The sequence below is a fragment of the Phocoena phocoena genome, chromosome 17 (assembly GCF_963924675.1).
Source record: "Phocoena phocoena chromosome 17, mPhoPho1.1, whole genome shotgun sequence".
NCBI lineage: Eukaryota > Metazoa > Chordata > Mammalia > Artiodactyla > Phocoenidae > Phocoena > Phocoena phocoena.
In genome coordinates, this window is record NC_089235.1 from 39,116,647 (window position 1) to 39,133,926 (window position 17,280).

Genomic DNA, 17,280 nt, shown 5'->3' on the forward strand with positions numbered 1-17,280 from the left:
CAAATTGCTTTTTTTTGATAGATGAAAGTTATTCTTTCAGCAGTGTTCTGTATTATGGAAATGAAGCCACTCTTCTTATTTATGATCTGATGTTCTTCTGTGTTGTGGATTTGGCTTGCCAAAATTTTATTTTAGCATCCTTCCTTACGTACCTACAGCAAGAGGTAAATTTAAGAATTTTTTCTCGGTTTCATTTAAAAGAAGTATGTTAGAAGTAGATATTTATTTTTATAGCAGAGAGTAACAATGTATAGTCTCACTAGGAATTTATAAAGATTTAGAATATGATTCGCCCTGCCAAAAAAAGGAAAAACATTTCAACGAGGTTCATTCTACACTTTCCTTCAGGGTCAGTGAAGTACTGAGGTCTCGGGGAAGGCATAAGTTGCTTGAGCAAACGTGAAAGGAACCTAATAGGAAGACATTAAATTACCCATCTCTCCTACATGCCAGCAGTGAGCAGTAATTAGAGTCCCATTCACCCTGTGCACCAGATGTTACTGTAACAAAAAGGCAAGCTCTGAGATGTAGCTCGAGGCTCAGCCACTTTAACTTGTAACTCTCACACATCCCCTATCTGCTTGGATTAGAAAACAATTGCGTGGATGGGTGTGGAGCCTGAAATGGAGACTTCAAGAAAAACCAAATTTGTTCTAGAAATGTTAGTATTCATAACACCCAAATATTCCCCACTATGTCAAAGAAGTATATGAGTTAATAAGATATAATATATTAGTTTTTGATAGGGATCTAGAATTAGAACAAGTTCTGTTCCTAACAGTTCTTTCGACGTTTCCATAGCTTTTAGAGCTAGAGGAAACTTGTCTTGCCAAATATTTAAAAGTATATTCCTGTGAACCTAAGGGGATTTGTATTATTAATTTATAAAAATATATTCTGAATAGGGACGCACACTGCTTTAGTATTATGAAAGATGATAATAGTCTTGAAATAATTTTGTGTATTGCCGTGGAATTCAGAGGTCTGATACATGAAAATAAATAGTTGAGAGAATTAGCTAGTTTAATTTAGATATTTTAATTGATGTGCACAATTAATTTCCTTTATATATATTTTTTTCCTTCTGGATTGTTTTACTTTTTTTTCAGATTTTTAGATTTATTCGTAATACAGTAGGACAGAAGAATTTGGCATCCAAAACACTGGTGGATCAAAGATTTCTCATTTAATTTATTGACTAGATAAAGACAGTTATAATCATGGCAAAAACAAAGTCATGATTATCAGGTTAGTTTGCCATATTTTTTAAAACTTGTAATACAAATTATTCTATTTTTATTTGTTTTTTAATCTACAGAAAGATTTATTTTTATAACTTGTAGATACATAACTTGCTTTGTGAACATGTAGTGTGATACAGTGGAAAATATTATTTTCCTATTATGCATGGTATTTAATTCACCAGCTTATAGACTAGATAGCTTTGACAATGGGACAAAAAAAATCTAAATATTGCTTTCAGCATAACATTTTTTTAATGATATTCAAAACAGTCCCCATCATTTGTCTCTGTAGATTATTTTATGAACTAGGTTTGCCTATATTTTCTCACACTGAAAAAGAATTTTGATTCCAAGTTCAAGCCTAGTTTTCAATTCAGTATTTTGTTTTACATATTTTGTGGTTAAATAAATGTTGAAAATATTTTCAAGTTTACTTAGAAATTTGAAATTGTATATGGGCTGAATCAATTTGCCTCATTTTAATTGTTCACCCTGTTTGGCAGTGGACTGATTCACTATTGGAATAATAGGCACCTCGTGAAATGGTACATAGTCATTCCTTTGTATACCTGTATTATTAGGTCAATATACTCTTTCCATGAAGTATGTTTATCTCTCTAATATCATTTACATTATTGAGCTATAATATGTGACATTTTCCTCAGTATAGTTTTTTATACATGTATTCATTACTTAACATTTTAAGAGCACTCCCAAAGCTTTGCTCTTCAGTTATGTTTAAAGATTGTAAATAACAAACTGTAAGTTATGTTACCAAGGTGATTTATTGAAAGTAAACTTAGGCTTCATAGGTTAGTAGGCTAGTATTTTTTTTTTAAATAAGGAAAAAAATATGAGGAGCCAAAATATAATTAATGTAAATCCTGAGCCATGTAGCTAATAGTTTTCCGTGATATTATTTTTCTTCAATATGCTCTTTAATAATCCTTTTCCTTGTATACCATGAACTTGAAAGTCACCTTATTTCAAGTATAATGGTCATTAACCCCCAAAGCAACATTTCTTACTGCCTTCTGTGTTAATGTGTAAATACTTAAATGTAATGCTATGTAAATATTGTTTATATTACTGAATTGAAAATATAGAATAAAACATTTGGTGTTTCTCGTTCCTGTTTTATTAATATGTATTTTATGAAATAGCATTTAGGAATACAACAGTATTGGGGCGGGTGTCCCCAGCCATTGCTAAAGCTGAATCCTTTACATTCTCTGAATCTTGAGGATGACTGAGAAGAGGGGAGGCTAATAAGTTGAGGATTTGAAACTCTGGTTTCTTAAGGGTCACAGTACAGAAATGCCTTTCTAAAAGCCTCAGAGATAAGTAAATGTACCAGCATGGATTTTTAAAGCTACCTACTCAGAAGCTTATGAAAGAAATACGACTCTCATTCTACATAAAAGAAGTTAATATTCGTGTGAATGTATCTAAGTGGAAATTTCAAAAAATATGATCGGTTGGTTCACCTGCTGATAAATTAAGACAGAGAAAAGACATTTAAAAAATCATTTGAAAGTAGTTTTGTACAATATTATTTTTATTTTGGTTAGATACATAAAAGGGTGTACAGGTTTTCATATACTATTGACTCTTGTGTTCATATTTCCACGATTTAAACTTTGTGATCATGTGCTTAATTTTCTACTAGACCCATAATCTTTTGTCTATTTCTGTAAAACCAACCCACAGTATTTTGTATATTATATCCTTAATTTTACTGATTACATAGAAACATTTGATAAATCTCTTGGTCATTTCTAATGACCCTAGGTTCACCTAGAGGTTCTTTACAAGCTGCTGTGTGCTTTCTATCCTCCTTATTTATTTATTTTTTTTTTTAAATAAATTTATTTTTGGCTGTGTTGGGTCTTCGTTTCTGGGCGAGGGCTTTCTCTAGTTGCGGCAAGCGGGGGCCACTCTTCATCGCGGTGTGCGGGCCTCTCACTATCGCGTCCTGTCTTGTTGCGGAGCACAGTCTCCAGACGCTCAGGCTCAGTAGTTATGGCTCACGGCCCAGTTGCTCCGCGGCATGTGGGATCTTCCCAGACCAGGTCTCGAACGCATGTCCTCTGCATTAGCAGGCAGATTCTCAACCACTGTGCCACCAGGGAAGTCCTATACTCCTTAGAAATGCATAGGCCCTTGAAATAATTCTGCAGATCAGTCTCTCTATTTGAGATGTTTATACTCGCTTACTTCTTTCATACTGCTGCCCTAGCAAACTGCCTTTTGAGAAGGCTCTGCTGTTTACCTAGATTGAGAAGCATTCAAAATGACCATTAACACAGTGCTTGCAAGCATGAAACATGTACCTTTTTGTTGTTGGTAAACATTGACAATAAAAGCTGAGAGGAAATAAATGTAAGTTGAAGAGCAGTGTGGCTTAATGGAAAAATGCTCCAAATTTAGTAACAGAAGCCATGGATTTGAATTAGAATTTTGCCCTTTGTCACTTACTAGCTTTGTGACTTTACACCAAGTTGTTTGGCATCTTTGAGCTTCATTCCACATCTTTATAATGGAAATAATATCCTTTGCTTACCACTTGTAAGGATTAATTCGTTAAGATAGGCTAATAATGGTAAACTATGAACACTGGAATTTTAAAATATTTTAGTTTGAAATATGTGCCTTCAAATGTATATTCTATCTTGCTAATAAATTAATTCTATGATATTAAAACTGAGATTACTGATTTCAGTAACTAAGCAATGAAAATCCTGGACCTTACTTCTGCCTCAGTCACCCCAGCCTCAACAAGGAAGAGGCCTTGGTAGATGTTAGACCTTTAGTAAAAGGAGGCAAGAAGGAGCTGTTACCCCATTTTGTAGGTGTGGTTTGTGGTACAGATTAGAAAAGAGTAGAGAGTGGAATGTTGTCTCTGGAAGGGAGGGTTTATTTCATTTGCTTATTCATTTATACATTCATTCAAGCCACATTTCTACGCATTCCCACTCCCTGGCCCCTCAGAAGGGTAAGACAATTAGTAGAGGAAACAGGTATATTAACCATAATTACAGCAATCTGAAAAGTGCTGCAGCCACTAGGGTGTGATGTGGGGAAAGCTCGTAACTGCGCATCTCTGGTCATCAGGGCTTTGACTTGACAGAGTGGTATTTGATCTAAGATTTAAAGATAAACAAGACAAGTGCAATCAAAGCAAGGAACAATATATGCTCTGAGGTGAAGCACATGGCCATTGGCTCCTACAGATTGTTTGAATACGGAATACATATATTGTTTATATTTTAAAAAATATTCTGTATATTATGATGTTTTAACATCTTAAAATTTTTTTCGGACTGGGGAGAGACTGCCCTGCTGGGACTAGCCAATTCTTAGAGGTAGCAAAGGACCCACACAGAAGCAGGCCTCTGGTATGCAAACTCACCAATCCAGAGCCATACCTGCACCATCTGGCCCTTACCCCCACCGGAAGCAATATTCCTCTGCCTTGGTCATCCCAGGACCAGGTACCAGGCAACCAGGGACCACTCCTATCGCTTAGAGCCTGCTGTAATTATTCAAAGTAACCAGTCCTAAGTTGTTACCCTGCCCTGCCTTGCCTTTCCTGCAGAAATGCAGAAACTAGTAAAGGCCATGGCCTAGGCTCTCCCCTCGCTCCTGTCCCTTTGCCTCCTGACCAACACTGGTGCTTCCCCATGTGGCTCTGCATGGCGTGGGTGCCTCCTGTTTCTGACCTGTGAGTATAATAAACTTTGTTTTCCTGAGCCTCTACTGTGTCTCTTCTTGTGGCCGAACCTGACTGACTGTCCCATAAAGGAACACACGACGGTACATTTGGGGGTTTTGGAGGGAGATGGTTGGAAAGGAAAACAGGAGCCATATCATTAAAGGCTTTTACATCAAGCCACAGTGTATGCAGAGTTTAACCAAGCTAAGTTTCCCAGCCTACCTACAAATGAATACTCAGTACCCCGAAGAGTAAGTGAATGGACAGAGGCACAAGAGGGGACCTTCCACAGTCAGATCGCTCTGGTATAATTGAGGGTCCATGGGCTAGGAGACTGGCTGCATATCATGGTTCACAAGAAAATACATTGCCTATAAGAGAGGCAGTAAGGCAGTAAAGGATAGTGGCTGAGAACACAAACTCTGGAGCCGCACTGCCTGTATTCAAGTCCTGGCACCACCACGTAGTAGCTGGGTGGTTTGGGGTATCTTGCTCATCTGTAAAGGGGGATAATAGTACCTATTCATAGAGTTATTGGGAAGGTTAAATGAGTTAACGTGTGTACGGTGCTTAGAAGAGTGCCTGGCACATAGTAAATGCTATGTAGATGTTAGCTATGTAATAGTAGTAGTAGTAGTAGTGGTAGTAAGTCCCATGAATATTTAATTATGAAAGAAAGACCCAGATTAGTCCCCTGGGAGCTTGTATTAAGACACTATCACATTGCCGTGAGTGCTAGAACAGTAGACAAACTGCCCAATCAAAGCAGTCTGTAGGATTTAATAAGTAACTTTCCTTCTATTATAGTTATTATTACAAAAGAAATACATGGCTGTGGCCCAAGGATAAACAAATGACCATTGGGAGGGAGACTAGAAACAGAGCCACAGGTATACAGTCACTTGATTTATGACAAGGGTGACATGCAGTGCAGTGAGGAAAGGGTGGTTTCTCAATGTTCAATTGAATATCACAAGGGAAAAAAATGAATCTTTACCCCAGTGTTACACACAAAAATCAATTTCAGGCAGATGGTAGATCTAAATGTGAAAATTTAAGTGATAAAGCTTCTAGAAGATACCATTGGAAAATATGTTCATAACATTGGTGTAGGCCAAGATGTCTTAAGACCCAGAAAACACCGACCATTGGTAAGTTGGACTTCACTATTGACATTAAATTTACAATTATGCATATTTACAGTAAATGTAAATTTTCCATTTACGTTGAAATTAGGAACTCTGTTCATCAGAAAATAGCATTATAAGAATGAAAAGACAAACTTCAATATGAGGAAAACAATTTGTAAACATATATCTGACAAAGCATTCCATCCAGAATAAAGAACTCATCAAATCAATAAGGAAAAGACAGACAATCCAATGGAAAAATGGGCAAAAACCTGAAGTATGCATCTCCCAAAACCGGGTTCGCAAATGACCAACCAGCATATGTGAAAAGTGCTCAACCTTAATCATCGTGAGAATGCAAAATAAAATCAAGAGATACCACCGACTACCCAACCATCAAAATGGCTAATATCTTAAAACTTAAAATACCAACTGTTGGTAAGGAAGTAGAACAAATGACTGATACTATGTTATATAAAGCGAGAGGATTTGTCTTATTAGACTGGACTATTTTCCAGGTATCTCAAAGATGTTAAGACTCGACGTCTCTGCCCTGTTTGAAGCAACGGTGACAGCGGATGGCAGTAGAGCGCATGCTGAACTCTGGCCGGCTTTCCAGGGTGTTGAGCTCCCTGGGCTGCAGAGCCTGGGGACAGGGTTCCCTAGCGCCGCACTTCAAGGACCTTGACCTTGTCACTGCTCCTCACTTCTACTGTCCCTCCCTGTATATGTAATGCTGAGGTTTTTTCAAGCCAGGTTTGGGAATTGAATGCTAAAAGTAGAAATATAAGAGAGAGGATCACAAAACAGGTCATGTCTCGAGGAAAAAAAAGCTCATTAAAAATCTAATGATTATGGAATCTTCCTTCATTTTAATAAAATACACATTTACATTAAAATCATAAAATAAAAAAAAACATTATCCAGAGTATGTAAGGCCTCTTTTATAAATATAATCTCACTAAATGGGACTCTGTATGATATTTTCCTTATATGCTATGATATACAATATATCATAATGTAAAATGTGACATACTATATTGTATGTTAATACTATATGTTTTAATGTGGCAATAAACCTTCATCAAAAGGCAATATAGTTTCCAAAACCATGCAGCCCACGTTCTTTTCTTAGATTTTCTTAGAGTTTGTTTTACATGAGTGAGGCCTGTATATTAAGCAAGATTACAAGAGAGGTTTTCAGCATGTATAAGTGTGATGACACATGTATGTTTCCCCCCTATTTTTTGTTTATGCAATATTTGTACTTTTTAACACTATGATGCTATTAGTTTTCTAGTTTATATCTCATATTTATTCTTTTACTTGATGGAATCAGAAAAAAATAGTCACACACAGTCTTGACCTGACTGAGAGAGCCATGGTCAAGCCTGTCACTGGGCCTGGTCTCTACCAGTCTGATCAGCTTTAACTTGTACCTGTTTCTTTTCCTTGGGGAGAGAATGATGGAATTTATATATAGTGACCTGCTGCTTACTAAAACTACATCCTATAACTATGAGCTTACAAACAGCCTTCTCATATACATCTTCCGTTACAAATCCATGTTTAAATGACATAGCAAATATAAACAAGATTTTTCACCAAAGATTTGTGTTTCCCCCCCGCCCCACAATCAATCACTTTGGATACTTGGGCACAACTGTGTGACAGAAAAGGAAGCTCCTGGGTAGCAGGTGGCACCACTTAGCCTCATCATTAAGGGAAAGATCAGGTCTGTTTTGATTTCTCTCTTATCCCAATTGTCTGGCATTGCACCTTGAAAATAATAGCAGGGACTTCCCTGGTGGCGCAAGAATCCGCCTGTCAATGCAGGGGACACGGGTTCGAGCCCTGGTCCGGGAAGAACCCACATGCCCGCAGAGCAACTAAACCCGTGCGCCACAACTACTGAGTCCGCGTGCCAGAACTACTGAAGCCCGTGCGCCTAGAGCCCGTGCTCCACAGCAAGAAAAACCACTGCAATGAGAAGCCTGCGCCCTACAATGAAGAGTAGCCGCCTCTCGCCACAACTAGAGAAAACCCACTTGCAGCAACGAAGACCAAACACAGCCAAAAATAAATTAAAAGAAAAAAAAAAAAGCAAATGTGTGAAGGAATGAAAATGAATGAGTGAATGAAGGGGTATTCTGGTCAGAGTTATTGTCTATTATCACGAAGACTGGGGGAGGCCTCGTGATGCCATTATTGCTCCCTCCTATGGAGCATAATCAACTTTCAAATACTTACCCAGTGCTTATCCATGCCAGGTACTGGGCTAGGTCCTAAGGATACGAGGCCTTTTCCAGCTTCTAGGATCACCTGGATTCCTTGGCTCTTGGCTCCTTCCTCTTTCTTCAAGGCCAGCAGCATAGCATCTTCAAATCCCTCTCAGCCTCTGAATCTCCTGCCTACCTCTTTTACTTATAAGCACTCCTGTGATTATTGGGCCCACCAGATAATCACCATCTTAAGGTCATTAACTTAATCATATCTTCAGAGTCCTTTTTACCATGTAAGGTAATGTATTCACAGATTCTGGGGATTAGGACATGACTATCTTTGGAGGGGGGCATTATTCTGCTTACCACAAGCAATTAAAAGAAAATGTACAGGGTAAAAGAACATAAAACCTACAACACCTAAGATAGTTTGGGTAGCCTTGTAAGGCCTGTTGTGGGAGGGTAGCAGAGATATAAAGGATGAGCAGAAGTCAGCCAGGATGATGGGGTGGGAATGAGGGTGAACATTTCCAGAGAGAAGGAACATGTGCAAAGGCCCTGAGGTAGGAGCAACTCCATTTACAGGAGCTCGGGGTGGGCCATTTGACAGAACTTACCAACGGTAGAGAGAGGATTTGCTTAGAGTCAAGCATGCAGTTTCAAAGCAAGAAAAAACTTAAGTTCTGGATTCTATCTACTTCCCCGTTGCAGCAACCAGAGCAAGATTTAGTTTAGTTTGTTTTATTTAGCTAGCTAAATGTGGTTCCATCCACTGGATAGTTCTCATTTTCTGGAGCCTTTCTCAAATCCATCATCACACATATTTTCAAAGGATTGTTACCTAAAAGAGAGAGAGACCAAGCTCAGAACACAAAGCCAAAGCCAAGGCTCCAGTCCTACTTGGGGAAGGTCTGCTCCTTGCTGGGGGTCGCCTATTATTCCGATCATGTTTTCATGTTAGCAGTTTTCTTTTTGCAGCCACTCTTGTTGTGAGGAGCTGAAGGACAGAACTAACACAGCAGGAAAAAACAGCTGTTAGTAGACCAGGGCATTTAAAGAATAGTTTTAAAATAAATTATAGAGCTCTTTTTCCCCTTATGTCACTGTTGAACTTTTCTCAAGCCAGCTCTCATTGGGAATAATTGTAGCCACTGTCTGCATGGCATTTTGATTCCCAATATTTTGATAAATATTTGTAGTTAGTGTTTCCATGGCACTTTGATTCCCAATATGTTAATGAATGTTTGGGTGTCATTCCATGTATCCTTTTCAGCTGCTTTGTATTATGAACACAGCAATGCCAGCTGCCAGGGAGACTCATTAAATTGACATTTTCAATACCTCTGTAACTTAGAGAGCAATGTAGCTCTAACCCCCAGAGGGTAGAGGGTTATGAGATCTTATGACCAGAGTATCTATCCTAGATACTAACCAAACCAGAACTTCAAACCCATTTCTCTTATTATGCCCTCTCTCTTTGGTTATTATAAAGCTGCAGGAAGAGCCCTCATTTAATCCCTTTTTTGGTTTTTTGTGTGCTTACCATACATAAAGAGGCAGAACAGAATTGTAGCGAAGAGCAAAAGCTTTGAATTCTGAGAGACCTGGATCTGAACTCCCCACTTCTCTGGTTCCTTTGTATGTGATCATAAGCAGACTCTTCAACCACTTTGAGTCTGTTCTTCATCTGTCAAACTAGAAGATAACTGTCTCAAGAGGGTCATTGTAAGGATCAAAGGAGATAATACACATAAAGTTGTTAGCACAGAGCCTGGAACAGGTAATTGCACAATGAATGTACATCACTGTGACTGAATTACTGTTTTGACAACCTCAAAACAATTTGATGTGACACATTCACTTATTTGAATGCCTCTGTGTATACCTGCGGTGAGTATAGATATGACAGTCCAGAAGACAAGACGTGGCCAAAAAACGGTGCTCCAGAAAAAGAGAAATACCTTTGACTGACCAACAACCTCAAGATGGAACAACAGTGGGAGGAGTGTTAACTTCCTTAATGCAAGTTAAGGCCCCTTTAATTGAGTATCCAAAAGAAAGAAGGGAATGGCCCTACTATGTGCCACTCATCCAGGGTGTCTGGTTCCAAATGTACCTGATTCTTAGGGGCCTTGACAAATAGGGTTTTATTTGGAGGGTGGTGATTAGGATGATGAAGGATCTAGAGATGCCCCAGGAAGAATAACAGAAGGAACTGGAAAAAGATTTACCAGGACCACGGTGGCTTTCTTCAAATATTTGTCCCGTGGAAGATGGAGTTAATGTCCATATAGCTCCCAACCACTGGCTTAGAATCAATGAATGGAAGCTATGAAACAGTGGATTTCAGCTCAAGAGAGGGAAGAACTTTCAGATAATTTAGAGCCACCTAAATAACAGTGGTTCCTCGTCATTCAGGTCTTCCTACACATGCCTTAGAAAGGCACATGTAGGGATGCAGAGAGGGGTTACCTTCCTTGGGGAAAGTATGGACCATGCGGATTCCATGGTCCTTTCCCAGTCTGCCACTTGGGTGTGCACTCAAAGCCTTCCCAGGAGGGGGTGGGATAAATTGGGGGATTGGGATTGACATATACACACTACTATATATAAAACAGATAGCTAAGAAGAACCTACTGTATAGCACAGGGAACTCTGCTCAATACTCTGTAACAACCTATATGGGAATAGAATCTAAAAAAGAGTGGATATATGTATATCTGATTCACTGTTCTGTACAGCAGAAACTAACACAACATTGCAAATCAACTATACTGCAGTAAAAGTTAATTCTAAACCTTCCCAGACAAAATCACCACATCAAAGGAGGGTGTCTATTTGGCCCCTTGGATGGTGAGCCTTGAGAACTAAAATACTAAAGAACACTTATTCTTGGGCTTCCCTGGTGGCGCAGTGGTTGAGAATCTGCCTGCCAATGCAAGGGACTACGGGTTTGAGCCCTGGTCTGGGAAGATCCCACATGCCGCGGAGCAACTAGGCCCGTGAGCCATAACTACTGAGCCTGTGCGTCTGGAGCCTGTGCTCCGCAACAAGAGAGGCTGCAACAGTGAGAGGCCCGTGCACCGCAATGAAGAGTGGCCCCCGCTTGCCGCAACTAGAGAAAGCCCTCGCATAGAAATGAAGACCCAACACAGCCAAAAATAAATAAATAAATTTATTAAAAAAAAGAACACTTATTCTTGCACACAGAATAAGCTCAAGGGTCAGAGACTAACTGGACACCAGGCTGTTATTTATATAGTCCTACCATTTTGGGAAATAGAATTTATCCCACGATGTATGTGGCTAAGTCCGCAAAGTAACAAACCTTGTTATTAGGGTTGTCTTGAGGGGCTCTGTAAATAAGAAGTGGTTTAGGAGAGTCTGAAATGGATGGAGATCAAACGAAAGCTCTGAAACTCATTTCTTCTTCCTCACAAAAGAAAGGAGTTCAAAGGTTAGATGAATATTCATCAGGCAGATCTTGGAAAGTATGCGAGACTGAAGTCAAAATGTTTGGGTTTAGTTCTGTCTCTATTGGTAACTAGACCTTGGCTAAACCAGTTTTGCTGTCTGGGCTTCTGTTCCATCATTGGTAGTCCCAGTAATCTCTAGGGCCTCTTCTGTCTCTAAGTACAAGATCCACAACTGACAACTTTCTTTATGTAAAATGCCAGATGAAGATAATTAATGTTCGTACTGAGCCCACTTGTCCTTGGACTAGTCATTTAACCTAAAATTTAGTTTTATATATTTTAAAATGGTAAATAATAATCTTGAGAGGGCAGGTGGGCAGGTTTATAAGCAGCACATCAGTTTAAACTCAGACAATGTATGTGAAAGATGTTAATGGCCCCGACATTTGAACATAGCCTGTAATATGGAGTATGCCACCACAAAGCCCTGAATTCCTATCCCAAATAAATCAACCTGTGGAAGAACATTGCTAGCTGTCTATGGAATATCCATTCTCCCCTCCTTCTTCACTATGGAACACTGGTTTCATTTGGGATGGAATATGCTCAGCTTCCATGGTGTAGGTGGCCATGTTTCATGGTGGCCTATGAGAGACTAGCAGAAGTTCATTAGTACTTCTGAGAAGCTATTGATTTTCTGATAAAAAGGGATAAACTGAACTAACATACTTTTGCCCTTTCCCTCTTCCTGCCTGGAGTGTGGTCATTATGCCTGGAGGTGCCAAAGACATCTTGAGCTCAAGCCTGAGGCTGCAGAGCAGGAGAGTACAGAAGACTGGGTCTCTGATGACTGCCTCAAGCAGCTAGGTCAGCCCAGGGCTGCTGGCTCTTCTTGTTACTGGGAACTATAAACCCCTATTTGTAGACAGGTGTCCATTACATGCAATATAATGCAATCCTGACTTTTAAAACACCCCCTAAACAACTACTTCCCAGTCAGCCCACACTAGTTAAACCATAGTAGGAATTTCACTTGATACAATGTCCTACCTCCTAAGAGTGCAAATAACCACTTGCAGCCCACTCAATGACACAGTGGAGAATCCTCCTCTCATACCTTCCTCTCTGCTTCTTTCTTCTAAATATGCTATTCATGGTTTTCTGACAAGACATCATCTTCACCCTCAACAAGAATAGCAAGCAAGTAGTGAGTATCAACTATGTTCCTTAAGAAACTTTTGATTAATTGACTGACTGCCAGCAGCATTGCTTAATTCAGGGGCATTTAATAGAAAAAAGAAGGCATTAGCTCAAGCTTTCTTGAATAACCCCTTTAAGGCTTATACTTACTGTTCCAGAAAACTACATTTAAGTGCTAAGAAGGCAAACACAATATTATTAATTGTTTAATTTTTATTATAACTAACGTATTTCATGTTAAATTGGTTACACTAGTTGTTTTTACAGCTATTCACTTTACAGCATACTGGAGTCTTTTGTAAAATTCTGTGTATATTACATTTATATCTGTTTTAAAGAACTCAAGAATAATGTTACAGTTTTAAGTGGTTATGTAAATTTATACGTATCTTTGCTTTCACGATTCGTGTTGGTTGTATTTATGGTTTATGCAATGCTGAGTTCTCAGTCAGGATGCTACTCGGCTATAATAATTTTCCTTGGATTAAAATAGATTCTATTTTGTAACATTCCGCTTTATGACACAGTTTCCAAGAAAGCCCGCACTCCTTTTAAGAACAGAAAATAAGATAGGTATATTTTTCTTCTTCCTATAAGGATTGGGCTCCTATGTCCCTGCTGGACAGGACGAGCTCTTCCACTCAAGCCTTCCCTCAAGCTCATGACATTTCCTTCATCTGTCCTATATGTATCTTTTCACTAACCATCTCAGGCCACTTCCCGAGTGTGCACGCCTGCCGCAGACCTCGGCTTCTGTTCTCTAAGCTTCTTCCTCCATCTCCCCCCAGCAGGCTGATCCTGTCTGTCACCCGCACAGGGGCTCTTCTCCCTGTGACTGCATGGGCGCTAGCTGCTTGGCTTCTCAGTCCCGCTGAGGGTTTCCATGAGAAATGCAATCACACCAAGTATTCTGTGTTGGGCTTCTTTTAACTTTCTGAAGATTCAGGAGATCCCAGTCGTGGCACAGCACTGGACATCTCCTCTCTCCCTTTGTCTCTGATCTTCCCTCTCTTCCTCTCCCCACATCCCTCCCAAATTCACCCAGGAGCTCCTTGCGGAGTAACAAGACATACCCCACCACCGTAGACTCAGCTCTTAGCTCGGGCAAGAATGGCATTTTCCTAAGGGAGGCAAGCTCTCCCTGAGAGGAATGCTTGCATCAGTGGCTAACAGAATGTTCCTCCCATCTTGTTACACTTATAATCATCATACCCAAAAGGCATTTACTCACATATGTTCATGAATAACCAAAGAAAGTTCTGGCTCACAGAATGGTTTCATGATCTTGTACTTTAAACTTCGCTTTTACAAGGGCAGCAAGAGTAGAGACAGAGGGTTTGGACCATTCTTTAGCTTGCGGTGGTCATGGAAGCTAACAGATGTGGAAATGGAATGTCCCCTGCCATCCCAATAAACAATGAATGTTGCCCACCAGCAAGTCATCAGCCACTGCAGCTGCCTTCCTGACGGTGCGCCCTGAGGGGAATTCAGGGGGAAGAAAACCAGAAAACATTCTGTGCTCTGAATACTGGCCCTAAATACTTAAGAAGCCCATCTAGGAAATAATTTCAATGAGCCCAGACTCCTGCATCTTCCCCTACATAGAAAAGCACTAAAACCATTAACTTGAGATGTCTGTTTTTTTGTGAATAGCAGTAATCTTTTGATGTTCGACTACACTTTTTTTTTCCAGTAAAAACTCCTGTGTATACTGGCTCCTCCCAGAAGAGTTCCTCAGAGCTGTCTGAGAGGCTGTCTCCAGGGCTACAGTCCTCAGTCAAGTCCCCAAATAAAACTTAACTCGCAAATTTTAGGTTGTGCGTTTTTCTTCAGTTGACACAGAATGAATCAGGATGAAAAAAGACCCTCGAGGGCTTCCCTGGTGGCACAGTGGTTAAGAATCTGCCTGCCAGTGAAGGAGACATGGGTTCGAGCCCTGGTCCGGCAAGATCCCACATGCCGCGGAGCAACTAAGCCCGTGCGCCACAACTACTGAGCATGCGCTCTAGAGCCCGCGAGCCACAACTACTGAGCCCGCTTGCCACAGCTACTGAAGCCCATGTGCCTAGGGCCTCTGCTCCGCAACAAGAGAAGCCACCGCAGGGCTTCCCTGGTGGCGCAGTGGTTGAGAATCCGCCTGCTGATGCAGCGGACACGGGTTCCTTCCCCGGTCTGGGAAGATCCCACATGCCGCGGAGCGACTAGGCCCGTGAGCCATGTTCGCTGAGCCTGCGCATCCAGAGCCTGTGCTCCGCAATGGGAGAGGCCACAGCAGTGAGAGGCCTGCGTACCGCAAAAAAAAAAAAAAAAAGAGAGAGAGAGAGAAGCCACCGCAATGAGAAGCCCGTGCACCACAGTGAAGAGTAGCCCCCACTCGCCCCAACTAGAGAAAAGCCCGCACGCAGCAACGAAGACCCAACACAGCCAAAAATAAATAAATAAATTTATTTTAAAACAAACAAAAGACCCTCGAAACTCAAGTCACATCTTGTATATTTACTTCTGTTACAGTCACGTGTTAAGTGTTCCTAGTTTTACACACACTGAATTGGGGAGTATACACAGCATCTGATACTAAAACTCAATCATTTAAATGAAGAGACCTTAATGACAGGTCAGGGGAAATGGCCTGTGGGGTGGGTCAGGCAGTTCTTCTGTGCACTTGTGTGTGTGCACAAGTGCAGGTGTTCAGGGCTGTGGCATGGCTCACAGCAGAGGAGCGGTGCGAGTGGGAGCCGTGTTGGCTTATGTTCTTCGAGTCACTCTCGCTCTGAATGGTTTTGATGAAGTCCTGTTCCTCATCTCACCTCCTGCAGCTACAGGTCTTGCTCCTGTCACGTCAACCCTATGGGGACCCCACCCCTCTTCCATCTTTCCCTGAAGTACTATTAACACTAGACATCTGTATTTTTTTTTGATTTCCGAATTTTTTATTTGTCAGCCTTTTAAAAATTTTTTGTTTAATTTCTTTTATTTTTTTAACATCTTTATTGGAGTATAATTGCCTTACAATGGTGTGTTATTTTCTGCTTTATAACAAAGTGAATCAGCTATACATATACATTTATCCCCATATCGCCTCCCTCTTGTGTCTCCCGCTACCCTCCCTATCCCACCCCTCTAGGTGGTCACAAATCACTGAGCTGATCTCCTTGTGCTATGTGGCTGCTTCCCACTAGCTATCTATTTTACGTTCGGTAGTGTATATAGGTCCACGCCACTCTCTCACTTCGTCACAGGTTACCCTTCCCCCTCCCCATATCCTCAAATCCATTCTCTAGTAGGTCTGTGTCTTTATTCCCATCTTGCCCCTAGGTTCTTCATGACCATTTTTCTTTTTTTTTTTTAGATTCCATATATATGTGTCAGCCTACGGTATTTGTTTTTCTCTTTCTGACTTACTTCACTCTGTATGACAGACTCTAGGTCCATCCACCTCACTACAAATAACACAATTTCGTTTCTTTTTATGACTGAGTAATATTCCATTGTATATATGTGCCACATCTTCTTTATCCATTCATCTGTTGATGGACACTTAGGTTACTTCCATGTCCTGGCTATTGTAAGTAGAGCTGCAAAGAACATTGTGGTACATGACTCTTTTTGAATTATGGTTTTCTCAGGGTATATGCCCAGTAGTGGGATTGCGGGGTCATATGGTAGTTCTATTTGTAGTTTTTTAAGGAACCTCCATACTGTTCTCCGTAGTGGCTGTATCAATTTACATTCTCACCAACAGTGCAAGAGGGTTCCCTTTTCTCCACACCCTCTCCAGCATTTATTGTTTGTAGACTTTTTGATGATGGCCATTGTGACTGGTGTCAGGTGATACATCACTGTAGTTTTGATTTGCATTTCTCTAATGATTAATGATGTTGAGCATCCTTTCATGTGTTTGTTGGCAATCTGTGTATCTTCTTTGGAGAAATGTCTTTAGGTCTTCTGCCAATTTTTGGATTGGGTTGTTTGCTTTTTTGATATTGAGCTGCATGAGTTGCTTGTAAAATTTGGAGATTAATCCTTTGTCAGTTGCTTCATTTGCAAATATTTTCTCCCATTCTGAGGGTTGTCTTTTTGTCTTGTTTATGGTTTCCTTTGCTGTGCAAAAGCTTTGAAGTTTCATTAGGTCCCATTTGTTTATTTTTGTTTTTATTTCCATTTCTCTAGGAAGTGGGTCAAAAAGGATCTTGCTGTGATTTATGTCACAGAGTGTTCTGCCTATGTTTTCCTCTAAGAGTTTTATAGTGTCTGGCTTTACATTTAGGTCTTTAATCCATTTTGAGTTTATGTCACCCTTTTTTTAAGTCAACCAGTTTACATAACAATAAATTTACTCGCAAGTTCTTTTTT

The 17,280-nt window shown here is 40.2% G+C and overlaps 1 protein-coding gene across 1 annotated transcript in view; it reads left to right on the forward strand.

The window, feature by feature from the left end:
• The window catches only part of TMEM67 (transmembrane protein 67), a 42,577-nt gene extending 41,387 nt beyond the window's left edge, over nt 1-1,190 (forward strand). Inside the window, exons 27-28 of the mRNA XM_065895244.1 lie at nt 22-164; nt 1,110-1,190. Coding sequence (XP_065751316.1) covers nt 22-164; nt 1,110-1,190 — 224 coding nt within the window. The remainder of the gene's footprint in view (nt 1-21; nt 165-1,109) is intronic.
• The last annotated feature ends 16,090 nt before the right edge of the window (nt 1,191-17,280 follow it).